Consider the following 23,597-nt stretch of genomic DNA (forward strand, 5'->3'; position numbering starts at 1 on the left):
AAAATAATAATCTCTGCATGATGTTTGCATTTATTTTTGCCAGTGGACTGAATGGTTGAAGTAGTACTTCTTTTCACAAGGTCCCACTGTGAAGTACAGACTGGGCTTCTTTTCCATGCTGAACATGATCTCATAGGTGAGTATTAGATTCAGTTTACAGCTTTCTGTAACTTCAGCCCAAAATATATAACTCTGTGCAAATCATGTCAGTATTCTGCCTATTTCCGTGCCTCCTCAAATGAAAAAGAACTCCAATTTCAAACTATGAAATAAACTACACAGTAAGTGACAAGAACACAAGAAAAAAAAACAAACCAGTGGACATATGAGACCAACCTAAAATATCACTTGGCTGCTATGTAAATGAAATGCACTAATAATGAACAAATCTTTTTCATATTGAAAATGGAAATACAGCTGTACCCCCATATTTCTTGTCATCTTCCCTTTATTATCTGCATGCTTAGAATTTAGAGGGCATGTAATAATTCACTGTACGCTATTATATGCATATTATACTAATTCCACAAAGATGCATGAAATAACCTTTTTCTTTAAGACCATGTAGAAGGCTCTGACCTCTAAACTCCCCAAAGCAGATAATCCCCCATTGGAGCTAATTGCATAGGTGAAAAATAAAAATAAGGAAGAAGTACAGTCCCACTTTGTGAGTTCTTTGAAGCTGAATTGTGTCTGAGTTAAGTCCACAACATTGTGTCTGCCATCGGCCAGCGATAAATATCACTAGTCATGGGGACAAAATATTTTATCCTTCTGTGGCCAGTGGGAAAAGTAGGAGGACTGATTTGTAATAGTTTCATTTGCCACAGTGTCATTAGGCATCCTCTCTTCCCAACATCCCTGAAAAACCAAACGTGAATCATGCCATCTAACTGCCTTCCGATCATGTCTTTATCTCTCTATCCATGACATTTCCAACAACCATGAAGGTATAGTGCCCTTGTAGAGATATTATTTTATGTAAGCATTATACCCATAATCATGCTTCTCTTGAGAATTATTTTGCAATTTTTCAGTGTTGTGGAAAACAAAATGTAAAACAAGCCCAGATTTTTTGTCAGTGGATACAACGCAAGAACAAAACCCTGTAGCACCACCAAAGGCTTTGGCACATTGTTTAGCTAATGGAGGCATGCAGCTGGACAGCAGATACTGCAGTTTTCTGACTGTCCACATGGAACAGACTAAGTAAATTCACTCAATTTGCTTTTAATAGTATGTGGACTGAAGCCCCTTGCAATCTAAAATATATGCTGCAACCTAACCTTTGGCCTATTAAACAACTTGTTCTCTGACCCAAAACAAAATACACTTGTATTCTAATGCAAAAGTGTTTAAATTCCTTATGAAGTTTGACCTGTGTCTCATCAGGGTCTCTGATGCTCTGTCTGTGGTGCAATGTACCATTACATTGCCTGAAGTTGCACGAAAAAAAAAAAGTATTTGCCAGCTAAAAACTCATTTGCTGAGGAAAACATGGTATTAAGGACCTCACATAACAATTAAGAAAAAATTAAGAACCCTTTTGTTGCGACAACAGACTTTTCCTGTATTTAAAAAATAGACTGTTTACTTCAAATTAGCAAAATTAATTAAAAATTGCCCTCAGATCATACTAGTAATTTCATGTAACCCTTTTCCAGCATTTGTATCTTCAACGCAAGGCACACACATCAGCTGAATAACTCATCCTCCCAGTACCACTGGAGTAAGTAAACAGTTTTGTATTTAAGTCAGCCACTGGGCCATGCAGCCAGGGGAAGCCTGGGAGAGCTGAGCGCTGCCCTCTGCTTCCAGTCCCGACTTGTGTGCTGTCCTCTCCTGTATGCTGCCTCTCTTCTAGTTTCTAATTATAAATTAGCTACATGACACAGTTTCACTTTGGGCAGCTGTCATTTTAACTAATATCATCCTCCTAAATCCACCCTAGCAGGCTTGTTCTCTATTGTGATTGGAAAATAGACTTTTTTGGGCAGCTTTCAAAAGCAACATCTGTTTGAGCAAGCACCCATCCCTTAGCTGTGAGAAGCAGCGCTCCCCCAAATCCTCCCATCCCTCCCCTCCCTCCCTGGTTTTGTGTTCACCAAAAGAAAATGACAATTCTCAGATCTCACCCCTAGGCAACATCCTCCCTGGCCAGGATTTTGTTATAGTCGCTCACTGGGCACTGACTGTGATTTCATTTACGGAGGGATAGAGGCTTTTTATGGCACTTGATATCGTGTGTCCGCACCACTGGGACAATTAACGGGACCATCCTGTGGAATTACTTACGAAGATGTCATGCAGTGCCTGTGGAACCGCGCTGGGGTGAGGGAGGTTTTTTTCTCCTCCTGCATCCTCTCAGAAATAACAAAGGGCATAAACTATTCCGTGTGGCCAGGCAGAGGAGGAAATAACATCAGTAAATCACTAATGGAAATGCAAAACCAAACACTGCCTCACGCAAAATGAGGTGACAGACGGCTCAAGAAGCGTGTGAGTGGCTGCCTCCTTTTCAGAAGCCATACCCAACCCTGTCCTGCCGCCTCGGCAGGAGAGAGCACCCGGCTCTCTCTCTCCACAGGGCAGCCTGCAAAACAGACGTTTTCTGATATGGGGTTTGGAGGACAAGACGTGCCTCACAGCTGCCACCTGGCTGGGCAGCGTGCTCGGTGGTACGCAAGGCAACCCAACCGGCCCAGACACACGTTAAACATGTTGGTTTTCCTGCACAGAGTTATCCTGTGGTGCTCTGCAATCAATTACTGTTATACCACCATCATTAATAATTTTCTTAATGAAAATGATTCTGTTGATCTCCGTTGTATTTTAATTATCAGAGTTAAGCATAATTACACTGCAGCTCTGAGCTGGCATGTAGACTCCTTTAGGGCGCAATTTTGTTTTAACACACTGATAATGTAATTTTACATTGTGTCAGTTGTTTAGTTATTATCCAGTTGTACAATTCCGCTGTATTCCTGATAACAGATAATAACCTTAGCACCTCCTATATCCTGAAGTCATTTAAAAAGCAATATTGGAATTTCACAACTAGCTAACTTAATCGCCTTATGATTTTATAATTCCCACAGCTAAATATTTGTACAGACACCCTGTTTTAACAATGCCACTAAACATACGGTATCCATACATTTCACATAAATGGCTTAAATAATATGTTGAAAAATGTCTGTAACATAAGCTTGGTTTTCAGTGTGTGCAACTATATTTTTCACACTGTTTCTATTCTATTCAGTCGTAATTCGTCTTTTAAAATCCCTTAAAGTCCCAGTGGAAGATTTGCAGTTAATACCCAGCCCCCTCCGAGGCTGGGGGGGACTCTTACCTCTGGACTTACGAGATTCCCCAGGTCTGGTGCACAACTCAGTCACGCAGGAATGCTTCTCAAGCATACTACATTGTGATGAACATACAGTTCATATATTAATACTTCCTACCAACATATCTTGCTTGAATTACTGAAGCCCTGTAGCTTTCTTTGGAAAGAACATATTTATAATTCTAAGTAAGCTACAATTCCTAAAATCTGTCCTGAAAACTTCAGTTACTGTTTCTAGGCCATCTCTTAAATTACTGAATAGACTATTTTTTGAAACATGAGAGAAGTTTGATATAAATATTAAAACAAAAAAACCCATGTCTTTTAAATGTAATTACAGCTGTAAAAGCCTCCTTTCAAAAAAACAGAATAGGATAATGGCACATGCCATGAGTAGCCAGCTTGTATCAGAGCTTGTAAAAAAGGATAGCAATGAACTGTTTTTTGCTATTCTAATTTGTCTTAGTATTGGGGAAATGTAGTTATAAAAAAATACACATAGAAATACTTGATCCTAGACTAAATAGAATTAATTTCAAATACTGAATAGTATTTCACAGCTATTCACTCTGAATGTACTCTGATGTATGATTTCAAATCACTGGTTTATAATCTAAAAATTTCGATAGAAGATGAATTGTGATTCCACTGTAATAATTTAGCAATAAAAACCTAGATACGCACATCATATATATACACATATGTACACACACACACACACACTTTTTGTGTTTGCTTTCTGAGGAAAAATATTGTATGGAGAGTTTTAAGGCAAAGAGGGAGTTAGCCGCCAGCTCAGGTGTACTTTCAATAGGGACAACGTGCCAAACTCCTCTCTCTGTGACAATTCCGTATGTAACACTTAGGGACTACAGCACCCACAGCCTCTAGTGCTGACCTGGAAGTCAGGCTGACATTCCCATGCTCTCCTGACAGATCTGGGGAAAATTCTGCTCTCAAAGATATCACTGTAATAAGCTAAAAGGAAATACAGCATGTGCTTTTGAGTCAGCAACTGATCGACCAGCACCATACAAGTGCTGGCCAATTTGTAAACTTATTTTTCTCTTAGAAATGTGCCGATTTACTCCACTCATCTCATCTTGGGTATAGTAAGGAAAACAGCTCCCAGGTGATCGAATTTTCTCCATGTACAATTCCACACATTTATTCAGCTAATTGCTTTCAGAAATAACAATGTATTGCTAAGCAAACTAACAAAATTATACACATGCAACTACAACATAACATCGAATTACAACTAGATGCCAGCTGACACTGTTTCATTAGAAGTAATGGCACTATAGGAGACAGAAAGCTAACACAAATCAAGGCAATGCAATCTGGAATGATGAGATACAAATTGAAGGAAGAAGCATTATTCTATTTATTTATTTTACCATCTTCTATTTGACATTGTTTTGTGATCCAAGCCAATTAATCTTTCTAGCACAAAAATCCCAGCAGAGCTCAAGGCAAGTGTAGGTGCTTAATGAATGACAGAGCAGCCAACTCAAAGTACATAAAGATGAACAGAATGCGGTGAAGGTACAGCATACCTACAACTTATTTCCTACATTAGTTTAGTGAAGTAGCAGGGGTTTAACATGCATTTATAAATTAGGGCTCAAATTTATCCTCAACTTTAGTTACAATTCGCATCTGAAGTAGAGATAACATAGAATCATAGAATAGTTAGGGTTGGAAAGGACCTTAAGATCATCTAGTTCCAACCCCCCCTTGCCATGGGCAGGGACACCTTGCACTAAACCATGTCACCCAAGGCTCTGTCCAACCCGGCCTTGAACACCGCCAGGGATGGAGCATCCACAACTTCCTTGGGAAACCCATTCCAGTGCTTCACCACCCTCACTGTAAAGAACTTCTTCCTTATATCTAATCTAAACTTCCCCTGTTTCAGTTTGAAGCCATTACCCCTTGTCCTACCACTACAGTCCCTAAGGAAGAGTCCCTCCCCAGCACCCTTATAGGCCCCCTTCAGATACTGGAAGGCTGCTACGAGGTCTCCACGCAGCCTTCTTTCCTCCGGGCTGAACAGTCCCAACTTTCTCAGCCTGTCATATTTCACCTTGAGTCACAATACCTTGTTAAGCAAGTACTAAAATAAACAGCATCCTCACTGAAATAAAATCCAGGTGTTTGAATGAAAAGACCAATGTTCTGGGCTATTCAGATTGCACCAAAGTAAAGAAAGTTTTTACTATTTGGAAAAAAAAAAAATAAAATTGTATTTCAATAGATTTAATCAGACAGATAGTACTGAAACTGTCTAATGAATTAGTTAGTGTTTGTAAAGTACTTTGAAGATGAAAAGTCTTACTGGTAAATATGGGCTAAGTATTATTATAATTACAGAAAGAATGAAATACTTGATAAGACAACGTCCCATGGGAATCTGCAGAAGCTATAGAGTGAAAGTAATTTCCCATTACATTAAAAAGTTGTTGCAGAAAAGTTTGCCTGTGAGTATTCAATATTATGAATAGCAAACTGCAGCTCTGAATTTATGAGAAAAGCTTCACTATGTTACTCAGAGCACTTTGCTGCTTCTACCACCTGGGTAGCAATCAGCAAGCTGTGAAGGAAGGGCAGCTCAACCCTTTTTAGATCTGAGCCCAGTTCTCTAGTACTGCAGGTGTTTCAGGTTGCAGAATGAATGTGTTGGCATTCTGTAATTCTAATAGAAAGAATTTATAAGACCCTGGTGTGCAACTCATTTTTAACATGCAAATTCCCTGTTTTCAGCGTTTCAACTTTCAAAGGCTTGTGGCAGTTTAAAAGCAATCCTCTTATAAGTGTATAAATTGCAATGATTATACGAACAAGTTGTAATTGTTTCTAGTAAGTTTTTAGGAGTCTTTGATGTTATGATTAGTGTTTTGTATGTTAATATATTGATATGGGTGCTTATTTGCCTGGATGCTTGTATGCTGAAATGGTCACTCGGTTGCCTCAGCAAACAAATCTTTGATCTCAGTAGGTCTGTTTGGTTGGAAATAAAACCTAAAAGAAATTAAACAAGAACAGTGCATGTTCTGAAATATTCACAGAGTGCTGAGATTGGTGACTGAAATACAAGGAAGGCAAGTAATAGTTTTGCAACCTAATCTTCAGGGGGAATGCCAAAACCAGCCACACTAAATAAGTTATTCCATATATTCAAGTGGTGTTTTGTTTTGGTTTATTTGTTTGGGGTTTTTTTAACATACTGTAATGATACCACAACCTTATTTACAAAGCTTTCACAGTGAGTGACCAAACAGCATGGTGCATAGTCCACAGCACTACTGACTGAACCCAAGGCTCTTTGGGTTGGTTCAAGATGCAAGAAAAAGCTTTTGCATCTTGAACTGAAGTAGCTGTTTGATGTGGCAGATTAGACAAAGTATGTTTTGGGGGGGGCCTTGTAAGAACTCATACTGACTTGAGCAAATCTGACAATTCACATAAGACAGAAATAATATGCATTGCCACTAGCCAATACATTCCAGTGAAGCATCATCATATCATCACTCTACAGAGAGACTGGAATGTCAGAGGTGACAACCCTGAAACCCAGTTCAAGTTATCATCTGTTACTATGCTGACATAGAGTCTTATCATAGTCCAATCAAGTTTGCATTGTTCTTATAAAACCAGATTTCAGTTAGTAGTCTACAAAGTAATGTAATATGGAGAAATGCTATTCAGTATTCCCAAGAAAATGCCAGAACAAATTCACCTTTTTGAAGTGTACAGATTTTATTGATGCTTTCCCAAGAGGTACTAACTCTCAGAGAGAAATGGGTGGTATGCCTTATGTCATTTGATGTCCTTCTGTGTTTATAAAGCATTCAGTAAGCTACAGACACTGCGTGGGGTTTTTATACCATTAAAAGAAAAAAAAAAAAAGTCAAAACCAGAATAGGGTAGGAAAATGGGAATGAAAACTGTTTGACTTTAATACTTAATTTTCCTATTACGCAACAGGTACATTTTTATCTTAGTACCTTACACAAGAAAGTAGAGAAAAAAAATCAGCTTGTGTTTACCTTTGCTGTACACAATGCAGTTGTTTTTGTTGTCTTCTACTCCTTGCCAAGTCACATCCAGCAACCACTTGGGGCCAGCAGTCAATACCATAGGGACTGAAGCCTTTGTCTTCTGTAGGAAGGATGATAACAAACAGATGCCATTTGCTTGCCTTGATTAAGAATTTGAATAATAATAGTAATAATAATTTTATTTGCAAACAACAAAATCTCCAAACCCATAAGCCAATGTCTTATTCCCCTGCCTCCAGATTTTTTTTAAGAAGACATAAGCAGTAAGCTTTCGTTCTTTCATTGATTGAATGGTGAAACTATTATCAAGGATTTTTCCGAATGATATTGGATCAGATCTCCAAGATTAAACATATCTCTGGTGGCTGAGAATTATAAAGGGAATGCAGATGACTTTCACAGCAAAGAGCCAAGTGTTTAGAAGTGAACTTTAGACACATTGTACTTCATTATCAATGTGATCTCACTATTTCCTGAAAAGACAGGAAAGAATTTAAAGAATTGGTATCCATTTCAAAGATCTGTCCTGGGTAACATATGTACTATCGTAGGAAACTGTTGTGCATGGAAAATGGCAATTTTCCTCTTTTGCTAAGTGTTGATGTGTGACATTACTATGTCTGAAATAATAATACTGCTAATGATTCACTGCGCTTTGTCTCCAGAAAGACTAAAAAAGAAGTTATATTAAGAAATTCAAAGGCACAGAAGTAAAACATGACATCCATAGCACATGAAAGGCATGCAGGCAAGGAGATGCATGTGCAACAAAACCATCTCCTGTGTATATTGCTGATTCTGTATTTAGAGAATTTGGTATTTGAGGAAATAAGGTAGAGGCTTCAAATTTATTAACACTTACCTTCATTTACTAATCAAATGGCAAAAACCCTGTGGGTAATCCTGAGGTTGTCAGTATGTGGCACTGAGATGCCAACAAGAGATCTATAATTCACAGTTCTTTTTCTCTATATCAAGCATGAAACCACGACAGAGTACAAAGTACAACAGTTACCACTGATTTTTAATTAAATTATTTTTTTTCTGGGATATAATTCTGCCCAAGACATTCCAACCTTTTTCTAAGAGAATTTAATTATTTTTATATTCCACCAATAATTCTCTCATTGGCTCTAGTTGGTTAAAAATTCTGACATACGAAAAATCATATATTTAAATGGACATTGCAGATTCACTGGCCATATATATTATCTGTGACTCTTCTAGAAATGTAGTGAAGTATATTAAGAGTTACCACAGAACATATTGCATTCCCAAAATAGACACAAAATATTTATTGCAAAATAAAATACTACTTTAAATATTTTAGTGATATAAGACTACATTGATAATCTTTTATAATACATATTAATATAATTTGATACATCAATATTTTAATAATTACAATCAAGTAAGACATATTGAATGTCATAGCTCTTCATATTTTCTTGTTTTGATTTGTTTATGCTTTGAAACTGTTTTAGCAAATATAGCATTTTCTGCTTAATTTGCATTTTATATTTTGCGTTTTTCATACAATGTTTATGCGTAAGTCACACTCCTATATGCAGTCCACAACATTATTAATCTTCTAGAAGTGCTGGAAAAACCAGATATAAATGAGAAATCGAATTAGTAAAAAGAACTGTAACAGCTAGGAACAACATACCTACCTAGGGCAAAAATACTGCAATCAGAGACATGCAATGTCTCAATTCCTAGAACTGTTTTTTCTACAGCAAGTTAAAGAAATTGTGTTTGCTTATATGAAGTTTTACAAGCGTCAACCCAACTGCATATATTTGAAATATGAATTTAAATTCCAACTTCTAATTGGCCAGTAAACAAGACTTTCTTTTTTTTTTTTTTAAATTTGGTTAAGTCCACATAAAAATTATCAAGAAGCCTGATATTACCAAGTATGAAATCAGTGCGAAGTATTTACATATGGACTGCACAGAAAATGATGTAAATAAATGAACTGAAAAAGATCTGCAAGAGATGAGATGAAAGGTAATCAAAATACTATCTCTATCATTTATTATAGAAAAGTCTGGACTTCAGTGACATTTACACCAAAACAGTGCTAAGGCTGCTATGGAAACGAGGAAGAGTGGCGATTCTTCACACAGCTGAGAATCATACCCATATAAATACAAACTTTAGCATGAATGTTAGCAACCATGACTTCACAGCAATAATGAAGAGGAGGAGAAGTATGTGTTCCTACCAAATACTGCATTTCTCTAACTGCCATTTCAGTCAAGCCTTTAGCACATATAAGCATTTTTTTTTTTTTTTTGCTTATATATGCTCTCAGTTGCTGGTAATCCCAAGCACAATGAAAAGACAGTACAATATTATCCAGATAGTGGACTTTTCCAAGTATACCATAAATGATTAAGACATTCAAACAAGTATTTATTTTTTAAGTTGGAGGCCAAGTTAAAAAACAAAGAAAACCAAAATTCTATCTTTAAAGTGCAGAAGGGATCATCTATTTAATTTTCACAGGATCTAATTCCCATTTCTGGTTTTCTTCTTCCCAGATATCTGACATCTCATTGTGTCTCTCCCATCTGTAAAGGTATTATTTGCATTAAGGTGGTATCAAAAGGCCTCAAATAACATCACGATCTTGTGCTGGGCTATAGTTTGTTATCTACATAGACAGGATAAATAATATGTCCTGGGAAAGGATTATACTTAACCACATACTGCTGAGGAAGAAATGAGATGCTGAGATACCATTTGACTTTCTCATGGAGATTAATTTCTCCTTTAGTAAGTGGTAGGCTTAGTCCCAGGCCACTGCCCCTGTTTCTTCTACACAACAAGAGGCTGGTGCCTCGTCCCTTCCGAGGTGAAGCAGCAGCAGCAGCAGGTAGACTGAGCACCAGCAGTCAGGATGCGAGTCTGCTCTGCCGTCCCCCATGTACGGGGTTTATTTGGAACTTAAAGAACTACACAAGATCACTAAGTTAGCTTCCAGGTCAGCTTGGAAGTAAAATTGTAATCAGTTCAGCAGCTGTGAGTAGTCTCTAGGCACTAGAAAGAAGCTGGAGGAGGAACAGGGTGTTTTGCCTCACAGCTCTGCTAGCCCAGAAGAGCTGGTCAACACCTCAAAAAGAATTTCCCATTCTCTCATAGCTCTGTTCCCAAGCTGCACAGATATGTAAATAAACTTCTTTTAATATGAAAGCAAAACTTCACAAGGCCCTGGCTGCTTATAAAGCTTGGCAGCTCCACTAAGGGAGACGGGCAATGGCTTCTCTTTGAAGTACCTCACAGACATATTGTGTGAGCTGTAAAACGAGTCAGGACCACCGCAGCAGTTCTTTGGGCCTGGCATCCTGTGAGGTTCACACGTTCATAGGAGGTGTTCACCACTGACAAAGGCTTGCTCTTGTTGTGCCTTATTACATAGTAAGAATTGAAGTGAGCCTGCTGATTCAGGAAAGGCCATTTCCCTAAAATGGTTAAAATGAAAAGACCCCAGTCCAAGATAACAAGAAGCTATGGTTAAATCAGTCATGCCTTTATCACCTCAAGATTAGACTACTGCAATGCGCTATACCTGAGGCTATATTTTAAATCCATTTGAAAGCTGAAGCTGGTGCAGAATGCGGCAACCCGCTTCTAAAGCAGGGTATCGTGCTTTGAGCGCATTATACCAGTGCTTTTTAATCTGCACTAAGTGTCTGTGGGAGTTAAGACACTGGTTACTGGTTAACCTCTGAAGCCTGGTGCCTGTCTATCCTAGATACCTAATTGAGACCCACCAGCTCCTTCACCCCAACCATACAACCACAGATGAGATCCACCAAGAAACATGAAAAAGGGCTTTCTTGGCTTGTCACAGAAGAAACTCTTAGCAGGGTGACATATCCTTCCTGACAGCTCTTTACCTTTGGGACACCATTCCACTTGAAGTAAAGTATGTTCACGCTCTGACTTGCAGAGTGTACTATGAAAATCATCCTGTAATTCATAAGATATATTTGTTGTACTTAGTTGATCATTTTCAAAATGGTGGTGGTAGGTGTTAAGTACTTTATTCTTTTCTTTTTTTTCTTTTAAACAGTGCTTTTAGGATTCTCTCTAGCTTAAGAAAGGTGGCTTTACAAAAAAGCTTTCTTGACACAGGAGCAACAATATTAAAGCTGCGTAAAAATAAGACTTCAAAAACCAAACAAAATTTTACTTCTTCCTCCTCCAAAAGAACTCCTACAAACTACTCAGAAGCTTACAAAACATTCTGCCTACTGCCTAAGTACAATCATAGGGATCTGCTAACACAAGTGTCCACACAATGAGGCCATACAGCAATAACCTCAATTTTGGAAACGAGGGCACACTACAGAACCACAATATTGATCACTGCTCTACACTAGATAAGTGTGCATTCTACGTTTGAGTAATTTTTACCTGAAAATGCAATTTCTGCTAATGTCTTCACGCCATAACTAGACAAATTTGACAAGGACAAACAGGGTCAAAGCTGTGATCTCTCAGGGAACAATTAGAATCAGCTAATGAGGATAAAAGAGGTCAGGCAGGCATTCACTTTTCACTAACCTTTGAAGCAACTGGACAAACAAGGGAGGTAACCCTCAATAAGTGTTTATATCCAGTCAAGAGGTTAATGGAGATAAAAATAGCCATCACAGCAGGCCAAAAATAGTTCTGCACTCTCGCTAAAAGGAATCAGTGCTGACAAGTAACATTAGATGGGCTCTTCCCTTCAAAGATTTCTAACATATGATGTGTGTGGCCTGGCAAAAACCTGAGGAAACCCCCCTGCTGAGAAGAAATATGGTATGAGAGAATTCGGTTTAAGCCTTTGAAATGCTCAAATGCCTGATTGTTGCTAGATGTTGCCAAGAAGTTCCAAGTATCAGAGCAAGAAACAGATACTGAGCTGATGTTCAGTAAGTTGCTCTGACATGACCATCCTGTCCCAGGCATGGTATCCCAAAAACATTATTTAAGGAGATGTACTGTTCATTGAAAAACCACTACATTTCTATCTGTTCCTTTTTTTTTTTTTTCTTTTTTTCCCATCAGTACAGGGCTCTATAATGTTAAAACTACTTCCTTAAAGTACTCTCACCAAAACAGAGAACACTTGATGGAGACTGAAGATACTCAAGGGCTTTTGCTTCCAACTGTATTTTGGTTCCCACGAACAGATTTTCATTCTAAATCTTCCAAAGAGCCTGAGTTCCCATAAAAAATACAAAAGATTACCAAAATGTCTTTGTGCCCTTGAAGAAAGTCCTCATGTCCCACTGTGCAGTGTTACTTTATATACCCAATTAAAAACAAGACTGTACTGGGAGGAGAGCTGTAACTATACCTCAGGTGCCTTCAGATATGAGTCTGGGATACTAAAACACCAGTTAATACATTGACAGAGGTTTCTACTTTGAAATTTAATTTAAATTCAATTTGATTGTCACAGGGTTGACGTATCTTCTGACATGCTGAAACTGCAGAACATCCCCTCTCAAGAGGTTAAGTTCATCTTTCGTGGTCACCATACTCAATACAGCAAAACTTTATATGCTTATCAAACCAGTTCAGTTGAGAAGGTCACCTAAGAGGTCATTCTGGAGCAAGAAATAGCAGAGATTTGCGTAAGACTCAAACTATCCCTAATAAATTATTTTTTTAAGATGTTTCTGAACAAGAAGCATGGTAACTCCACTTTATCACATCACACTTCTATTGACTGCCTCAGTGTATTTCTTTATCATATAGCTGATCACAAATCTATCAAACCATAAGACAAGCCCACCCAAACAGCCCACTGGACATACACAGACCCTCATTTTGTTGTCAATTTGTGTGCAGTCAGTGGGACTGTCTCTCAATTTCTGTTGCTTCCTGGAAAACTCTGATTTTTTTCCAAGGAGAATTCAGTCCTGGAAGAATATTTATCTCTAGGACTTCCTGGAAACCCTGCCACTCAGGGCCTGTGGCAGCACTTCACAGTGCCACGGCTTTCTTTGCTAGACATGCAGAGGCAACTCCTTTCCACTTACATGAGATTGGAAATGTCAGGAGGTTTTCAGTGCCGTGGTTTCATGCTGATGACAAACATCACCAAATGAATCATAGACACAAAGACACTGCAGTCTCCAGCCTACAAACACCTACTCTGGAATTGTACAACTGCACCAAGATTTCAGTTTTCACAACCCTGGCTATGTTTTTCAATTAGATCTTGACACCTAAACTAAATGCAAGAGAAACTTTGCAATCCTTAGTCCTTATGGTTGAAAAAGAAAAAAAAAAATATTTTGAAAAATGATACAAAGGTAATGCAGTTAATTTCACCTAAATCTGCAGACAGCCTGCGATAACTGTTTTAGTTACTACTTTACAACTTTATGGGATCCAGTGTTTCAGAGGAGTGTTCCAAGTATTATCCAGCAGATTGCCTGTCTTATGTCTATATGAAGAGAGTACAAGAGCTGTTTACCTGCACAGATGTAACCAGGCATGAACTGGCAGAAAGAAGATATAGCTTGTGATTGGCCATGATGGAGAAAAAAAGAAGAGGTCAATGTTACTTCCCAGTATCTTGAACAAAGTGGGAGGAAAAACGTCCTCATGTCTCTTCTACCCAGGGCTCTGGATTCTTGTTATGCAGTGCTAGTTGTAACACAGCAGTGCGGCACCTGTGGACTGGCTGGGTGTAAAACAACTGGTATCATTCCTAGTCTATAATGCATTACATTTGGCTATTTATTTTGGGATTCCTCTTATGTGAATAGAGTCTCTTCAGGGGTGTGGGTCTTGATTTTTCAGTGATAGTAGAAGAAAAAGAATTGAAGAGGCTGTGGTCAAACCTTGACCAAATTGAAAGACTTCAAATGTTTCAAACACAAAAAGGGGGAAAAAAATGTACACACAGATGGAATCTCAAAAGACAGCTGGGATTCCCTGCAACTGAGAAACCCTGCTGTTTACCCCAAGAGATCATCACTTGTCAACTGACAAAATTGAACATACATTTCACCATATATCCACAAACCTAAAGCAGACCAAAGAAAACACTCAAACAAAAAGAAACCCACAAAAAACACACTGTAGGTCTGTTAATATTTTCCACCACTTGTCATGTCTTCAATATGATTCAAAATTTTTTACTAATATCAAATATGCCTTCTGACAAATGTCCCTAATGCTAATTAAATGTATGCTAAATGTTGAGATAATTCCATGTTACCTAGCAAGAATGCATTTTTTTTCAAATCTATAAAACAAACATAAATCAAATCTCACTGCAACTTAGGTACAAAATAATGGCTGTCGAAAACAACTTTATCTTGTTCTATTTAACCCAGGGTACCCTTGGAACCCATCTTCAAACTCTTTCCCAGAACTAGGAAGATTTAAAATAATTAATCCAGATTCTGGAGCACCTGGCCCTAGCTGAGAGTCCTGGTGATTCCTTCTGGCTGCTTGACAATGGGGCCTGGAGAAGGTGACAACCAACTGACAGAAGCAGGAATGGAAAAACCCAAAACCAAACCCCTAAACACCCAATGAATCCAACCTACCAACACCACCTAATGCTAATGAGCTTTATACTCCTGCCCTTCCCTCCTGTAAAGTCTTTGCACCTGACTTCACTTTGCAGCTGCTCCTCCCCTGTCAGCCCACCTTTCTCTTTCTTCCATTTTGTATACACCTGGCTATGTCTAGACAACTTCTCCCTTCCCCAAAGAGCATGGGATGGACAGCAGTGTATTTTGCCATCACTCTCTTGAATTTTTCATTGCATTACTCCTATTTCTTTCTGTCCTGTTCATTTCATTCTTTGGGAAAGCAGTATCTGTGTATGTACATGTACATGTACATGTGTGTATATATATATGTATGTATATGTCTGTATTACACAAGGACCAGCACCAGGAAACCATATTCTTAGTCAATGCTGTGATTAGCAAAACTATGATTAGGATATTCTGAAACTTGACAACACTATGCAGATCTTCTCTGCTGTGTTATGTTGATACCTGTGGGTAGCATGCCCACTGTCATTGCATCTTAGTGCTCAGGTATCTGCCATGGGTGTTGAACCTTTCCGCTTTAACATGAAGCTCAATACTTTGGACAATACTATTTCAGAGATGACATGCACTTGTACCGATGAAGTCACACTATATATAACTTATCTTTAGACAAGATATAATGCAATGGTGCTTACACATTTTCACACAGAATTATCAGTGCCTTCTTCCTACTGGGTTAACCTCCCTGTTGTAAATTACCGTCTACTCTAAGAATTAGGTCTCTCTTTCTACTGAGACCATGCTGATATTTGCCAGTAAATATTTTATGAATGCGCTTGCTTGAATGTAAGTTGTTTCACTTTTGCTAAACATTTTCAATGCTAAATAGATGAATACTCTGCTCGGTGTGGCTCAGCTGCAATTCTGCACATATCAAGTTTGCACTGGATGGGTTGGGGGACTAAACTCTGGGATAAACCATCAATCCCTGTTAATTGTCTGACACTTGCTCTCTTACTTTGTGTTAAGATCATTTGGACCTGGGGTACTTAATGTGACACAAGAGACATTCCAGACGATTGAGGGGACACAGAGGTTGTGTGTCATGTCACAGAAGGCATGAAGGCATTTATATTGAATATGGATCAATTCTGCCTGGTCCCACTGTCCAGCTATTTACAATGACTGCTGTATCCACAACCTAGGTACAGTATGGTAATGAATAATTTCTGGTTTGCAATAATTTTGAATTTTTTTCTCAGTTGTATTTTTTCTTACCCTGTAATGGATGATTTAAACCATCGTTTCCAGGAGTACAAATTTCTTGTATTATATGTATTTATTTTTATCTAAGGAATTCATCAAAAATATAAAAAGAAAAGAGGATATGCATAAAGCCTTCTATAAAAGTTCATTGCACAGAATTACAGATTAGTTAGTAGTTATAGGTTCTGCTTATTATATATCATTATTACTTTGTCTGGAACCGCAAACACGTTGTGTGTATTACTTTAGAAAGGTGGATGAAAGGTGAATAAGAAAAAAATTATGCTTTAGCAGCAGTAAAAGATAGTATTTTTTAATTTTAACTTCTTTTCCCCGGAACCAAAAAAGTAGAAAATAAAAAGTTCTCTGTATAAGCTTGTCAATAATTTAACTGTATAATCCAGTGCAGCTCTATTAGGATTATATTTCCAATGAATATTTTGAGACCTTTATGAAACACATATTTAATACAAAGGTGTTGTAGCCAGTGGTGTAGGCATTATAGTGTAATTCTCTTGATGATGCATGAAACAATACTTGAACTTCAGTGGTACACACACTGAATGCACATAAAATATTAGATATAAATTCCTACCTATTTGAAATAGAATCGGTGAACAAAAAAAATAAGAAAAAAAATCTTCTGGACTTTTCTTCCCAATTTTGAAAGATTTTTTATGCATGTTTTTATTAGATATTTTTATATATATCTTTACCAATAGGAAACATGGTATTTTAAAGTGACAGTATAAATCCACTATACAGTCCTCTACCCAAGTTTTATATTCGTTAAAACAGCATAATCATTTAAGGTAGAAGTTTAACACATGATTCAACAACCAGAAGTCTACATGTATGACTTTGATTAATTATTTTTAGTTCAGCTAAAACATCCTAGTTTATCTCATTTTAAGATTATCTTTGACATATTTAGAAATCCTAATGCAGATTTTATGGCCCACACCTATCCCTGATGGTGCTAATGGACTAGACGTAATGAATCATTCTAATTTGGATGAAAGGACCACACAACACTGTGGCAGTCCTTTAGAGAATTAAGGCTCAATTCTGATCTTCCAGACTTATGAATGTGTTTTTGGGATTAGGCCACGTATCTGTACATCTGTTGAGTCTCAAGGGGTGGATACTCAGCTAAGTATTCTGACCTTCCAATGTACTGTATCAAATGTGCGGCCATGGGATATGAAAGGATTTGATTACAACTGTATTTTAACACTGATTTAATATATAATTATTGGGTAAAACCTAATTCCTCCTTACAGCTTTGTGTAGAAAATTCCATCACTATTAAGTAGACACTAGGATATTTTTCACCCAGTGAGTAAATGGAAGAAACTGAAACACCCACCCAGGATAATGCAAAATCAAGAACAATCTTCTTAGGATGGCTCTAAAATCAGCTCTTGTGTCCGTAAAAAACAAGTTAAATTATCTCCTGTGAGTGTGTTGCTAGTTGGTACGCTGTTGCATTATGCATGATTCTTGACTGCTCATGTAAAAATAAACTGGGACCAAGTTCCATTAGTGATTTTCAATGTTACTCTATGCTTTCTTGTCTACAAGTAATAAGGAGAGGAACTGACTTTACATATATATAATACTGATGGAGAAGTTTGTAAATAATTGGAATTTTTTGTTATTCTCCATTCACAGTATAATCTTTTTTTGCTAGTATATCAAAGATAGAATGTTGTAAAATTTCCTTTAGTTAGTTTAACTTTCATAAGAGACACATTTTCATGTAAAAATTTTAAATGTTTTTATTCCACTGAAACCCCCATCCCAAATATTATCAGTGAAAAAAACCCCAAAATATTAAAATAGGCTTCATGAGAAAATTAGTTCAGTAGAAATTAACATATGACTATGCAGTATTTTGGGGGTTTTAATCTTTCTTCTATTCCATCAAATTTTGTATAGATTTTTAAATAAATAACAATGGTATTGAGTAACTGATTAACATGGGGATTTCAGAGAAAATACATTTCAAAATTCTGTGCTTTTTCATCAATATGATCCTTCACACATCTGAATTATGGATTAATGGTGCTTACATTTTCTTTATCATTTCGGAAGTCTTGGACCAAGAAGATGAACTGAACAGAGCAGCACCTTTACCTAGCAAGCCGTTACTTTATTCCAGTTGAAGAATATGTTACACATAATCAGGTCATTTTTTTCTCACTGCCTTAGAAGTGTGAGGATTTTTTTTTTTTCTTTCTATTCTCACATAAAAATGAAAATGAAGTTCCCTAAAATGCCCAGTGGCAGATTAAAAGGATCCTCATTTTTTGTAGCTCACATGACATAGTCGTGTAATGCAGCTCTCATTTAAATTGCTTCCGTGTCCTGATTATATGCAGCATGATGAAGAACTGCAACTATGCAAGTTTCCATGAAAAAAAAAGAAGTTTTCAAAGAATGGGTGAAGGTCCTTCACTGGGACTGGAGATAAAGATGGAGAGTCCAGCAGCAGGACTGGTGAGGACAGGCCTCTGGTTCCAGTAAGACTCAACAAACAGCTCAGATCAGAATCTTAAGTGCAGGAAAACAGCCTGTAGCTTCAAGATTAGCTTTCTCACACTATTCCTGAGTTAAGCCAGTACAAACATCATCATGAATGCATAATTATGATTACGCACTACACTATGCATAATAGATCTTAAAACCTGGAAACAAAGAAGTAGTGTAGGAATGCTGTTTTCAGGGTTTTCATTTTCAACACAATGAAGCTGGGTGTAAGGGTAAAAGACTTCCTCTGATTAAAAACAGTTCCACAAAAATACATTTTACTTGGAAAACTCATTCAGATACTTATAAAACATTTACATATAAAAGAAGGGCTATACGGGACATAGAGATTTAGTGTTATGTTTATAACTTGAAAATGACAACGAATGAAGCCCCAACCCCTCCCACTTTAACTTATTTTAGGGAACTCGAACTATCACTTGGAATAAGCAACACTAGACAAAGAAGCTGGCAGCCTGGCAAGTTTATTTAAAGGATCTTTTTCTCAGAAAGAAATTAATTGTTTTTTTTTTTTTTAATTCTTTGCAGCAAGAATTTGACTATGAACCAATATCCATTTCTCATACTGATGGATATACACAAGCTGGTATCCTAAGTTTATATGCTAGTATTGATATGAGTGATGCAACTTGATTAAAGGATGGATTAATTCACTTTTATGTGTAGAACTGAAACTGTGAAAATGATGAATGGAATAACTGGGTGCATCTATGACTACAGAATATTGGTGTCAAACTCTTGCCAGTCACCTGTCTACTGATTAAGCCACTTCAGGATAGCAGTGCTGCCACTCCGTACTCTCTAATAGGAGCTTTTGGGAGCTGTAAAGCCTCAGTTTGGGATCACAAATCCAAGGAGAGGTCCTCAAGTGGAAGTGGGCTGACTTTCAAAAGTAGGGAGCATAAAAAATATCAAATTTGCACCTAGGTCATAGGAGTCAGGTTATTTTTTATTTTCTTTTTTTTTTTTTCCCTATGAAATTCAGAGTTGTAGTAAGAATCACACTGGGTACCACCTCACTGTGGGCTGAATTTAAGTGATTAGAAAACTATTCTACTGTTGGCTCAGAACAGTTCCACACATTTTTTAATTCCGAAAGGTAATTTTTCCTTGAAGGCCCTTCCTGGTTCAAAGTAAATCAAATTGAATCCCTTCTGCTTCCAATAAAATTTTCAAATCAGTTTTCAGACACCTGAGGAAAAAAAAAAAAAAGAGCCAGATTCCAAATGTTCCTAGCACTTCAATATCCCAGTGAAGTCAGCAAAGGAAAAAGCAAGCCCCTCTTCAGTGCACATGTTATGGAGCCAAGAAAGCAACCTAACACCACAAACATCACTAGCAGTATGAAAAAAATAGAGCTCTAAAGGAGAAAAAGCTTTAGGAAATGGCAGAATCAGAGAAGTCCAGGCTATCAAACTGCAGAAGTTAGTAAAACTTTGTACCAGAACTTCTTTTCTTCTTGTCACAGAATCTGGCATTACAACACCACAGTACTCCAGCCACACTATCTGTTTCAAACAACTAGCACATATCACTTGGCACTAATTGGCAGCAGCTGTTCAAGGCAGGCTTGAAGTTGGGATCCCAACTGAGCAGGGTTTCTCCCTGCTCCCAGGAGAGATGGGCCTCTAGGTGAGGTGTGAGGCCACCACCAGCGTGGGGCATTGGTCTGGGTGGCAGCTGCCTAGCTCCAGGGTCACTGCAGCCTCCCCACACCCAGCACCCGCCTCGGTGCTCACAAGCCTTCTCAGCTTTTAAAGGACGGAAATGAATAATTGCCTGATTTTCACAAGCTCAGATCCCATTTGCACATTGAAGGGAGATGGCCGGGACTGCAGGGCCCATGAGCCTCTGACAGCTCCTGACAATCCCAGGGGGAACGGTTGGGTGATGAACACTTGAAAATCTGCCTCTTTGCTCCTCCACCATGGAGGTGACCTTTGATCAAACTTTCTTTTGCTAAGCTGTGGATGGTGAGCAAGTGAACACCAGCCGCGACATCAAACAAAAGAAGCAACGCTCAAATCCGGCCCTGGCTGCGGCATGGCTTTATGGTCCAAAGGAGAAAAGGGATGCTCAGGACCAAACGCTCCTGCTGCATGCCGCGCAGGCAACACCGGCCTCTGCTCCTTGAAAGTTCAAGCGAAACTTGATTTACAGCCACACCTTGGGCAGCGGACAAGTGCTGGGATAGCAGAGAGGGATCTGGACAAAGAGTGATGGGAGGTGGGGGCAGGGGCAGCGGGTTCCCTTAGTATTATAAAAATGCATCTTATTCTGTTTTTAATCAACGAACCTTATCCAGCAATCAAGTCAGATATATAATAAGCTGAGCTACTCTGTAAATCTAAACATTCCCCACAAATAGAAAAGATACAGCCTGAGCTCTCTGATTGTTACTACGGCAACTATCTAAAATGAAAATCTTGTTAACCCTTTGCATGCTGTAGCCACCCATGCATCAGTGTTAGCTGACTTCTGCGCACTTATCTCTCCTTTTTCCCCCTCAAGAAATTCATAATTGTATTGCTTCACAGTAGTTATGCTCCGGTTATCCTATTTGAGACTGAAAGAACTGCGATAGATGGTAGTTTTGTATGTACAGCTGAGTTTTGTGACTTGCTCATTACTGGGATTATAGTTCAAAAAACAAGTAATAAAACACAAGAGAAAATCCCTAGATTACTCCACAAGGCCTGGGATTTTGATTAAAAACTTGACAACAGGAAGGGGATGCTTCCTCATAAACCACACTACTGCATTTTTCTTTTAGTTATGAAATGATTTGACTGTAAATAGCATATTTTTCAGAGGAATTATTTCTCTACAGCGCATTATAAACAGGTTACTTTTAAAATGCCTTTTAAAGCTTCTATTTCCTAAGTACTCCGCAAAGACTGCCAGCAATTTTAACAAAACAATATATTAACCACAGTGCTTTGAAAATTAATAGGCAGGAATTTGACTTGAAATCTCTCTTAAACGCTAGAAAATTCAGACAAATGAGAAAACTGACTTTCTAATTTCTGTGAGAGTAGCAGATGATTTTACAATCAAATTTATACTTCTGTCTACCTGAATATTCAGGACAGCTTCATTATAACATCTGTGTAGCAGTGTCATGACAAAGTGAAATTCTCTGCATTTGTAAAGTCTTCCACATTTCATTGCTGTAAACAATGGAAGCCATGGAAATTTTCCTTTATTTAAAGTAAAGGAAGCAGGACGTGGCCCATGGACATCAATTCTATTGATTTTTTTTTACTTTGTGCCTACCATGTAATTAATAGAGACTCTTCAGTACTAGGCAGAATTAGACTCTTTATGGCATTCCCAAGTATGTCATTTGAGACAAATGTGCACCATATTAATTGATCGTTACTGAAAGAGAATCGCCCAACTGATATTTTATGGCATTCACTTCAGTCAATTCAACATAAAGTTAAAAGGTCATTATCATTACTTGGACACTTTTGCAGAACTTAGTAACACACATGTAACTTGAACAAATTAATAAATAACATACTTTTCTTTCTAAAAGAAAAATTACATGCAAAAGCCCATATAACTTGGAGTGACTGAAGTAGTGTATAAATTATCTTAAGATCTTTTTGAAATGGTGCCCATGTTAAATCGAAAGTTATCAAACTTCCAGTACATAAAAGATGCCACTTACAATTGAAATTAAAGAATACCCAAGCTGAGTATTTTAAGATTAGTGAAATATCAGTATTACAACAATCTGTTTTATTAAAAGGAAACACTAAGATTTTTAAGTTTGCCTTAGAATTGTTTCAAACTTTGAGAAAAGGATTGGTTTAAAAAAAAGAAATCGGATTGTTATAAATATGCATGTCAGCACATTATGTTAGAAGGTAGAAATCTTAATATGTGGTATTCTTAATTTCAGAAAGTTGAACCCATTAAAGTGAACATGCTAGCTTTCTTTTTTCTTCTTAATAAACACTTATGTTTCTATATAAGCTCACAGACCTTGCCTGCACAGTACACAAACTGAAGGACAGACTACTGGGATTGGGCGAAAAGCACACCTCTGGTCTGATCCAAATTTTTTTAAGTTTTGTGTAATGACTCAATCTAATTTGAGGTTTTGGATCTTGATGAGTGAGATGCACAACACATGTAAGGATGGTGCTGGAATATACATAAGTAAGAAAACGTGCCCGAGAGAATGACTTGAATTAGCTGTTCTGACTCAGGATATGTTCCATTTGTACTTTTCAACTCCTGAAATACATCCCATTTTTCTGCAAGTCATTTGATATACAGGATTGAAAGTAAAGTAACTTACTTTTTACCTTTTTTTTTTTTTTTCCAAAATCTGTTTGGGTTTTTTTTTTTTTTTTTATAAAGTCAAATGGACTACATTTTCTAGAGTTAAATTTCATATTTACAATACTATGATCACTAGATTCATCCTAGAGGCTTTCCAAACATCAAGCCTATTTATCAGTGTTGGCTTATTTCCCAGGAATATGTCCAAAACAACTTAAAATGTACTGGCTAGTCATTGTACCACACATATGAGCAATTCTTCAGTAATTCTAGAAACATACTACGATCCTAGTTTTCCACTATCTTATTCCAAGTAAGAATTTTTCTTTAAAAAAACATGTATTACCGCATCACCAATTTTTTTGTGGGGGCTTTTTATCCCCCACACACCCTCTCATTTCCATATTACCTTTAAATGATGTGTTTGCCTAACTGGTCTATTAACTGACTGATTTGAAGTCTGAATAACTCTTAGAGGTAGATATGTATAGTAACTTTTTCGGCTATGCTAAAGATGTATATAAATATTTTGAAAGGAAAAGATTA

The 23,597-nt window shown here is 37.5% G+C and overlaps 1 protein-coding gene across 3 annotated transcripts in view; it reads right to left on the reverse strand.

Moving 5' to 3' along the window:
* The window catches only part of ZFPM2 (zinc finger protein, FOG family member 2), a 311,861-nt gene that overhangs the window by 102,906 nt on the left and 185,358 nt on the right, over positions 1 to 23,597 (reverse strand). For all 3 annotated transcript variants that reach the window (XM_030503577.1, XM_030503595.1, XM_030503585.1), the window contains one exon: positions 7,399 to 7,510. In XM_030503577.1, the coding sequence (XP_030359437.1) occupies positions 7,399 to 7,510 (112 nt within the window). The remainder of the gene's footprint in view (positions 1 to 7,398; positions 7,511 to 23,597) is intronic.

This window comes from Strigops habroptila, chromosome 1 (assembly GCF_004027225.2).
Source record: "Strigops habroptila isolate Jane chromosome 1, bStrHab1.2.pri, whole genome shotgun sequence".
NCBI classification, from domain to species: Eukaryota; Metazoa; Chordata; class Aves; order Psittaciformes; family Psittacidae; genus Strigops; species Strigops habroptila.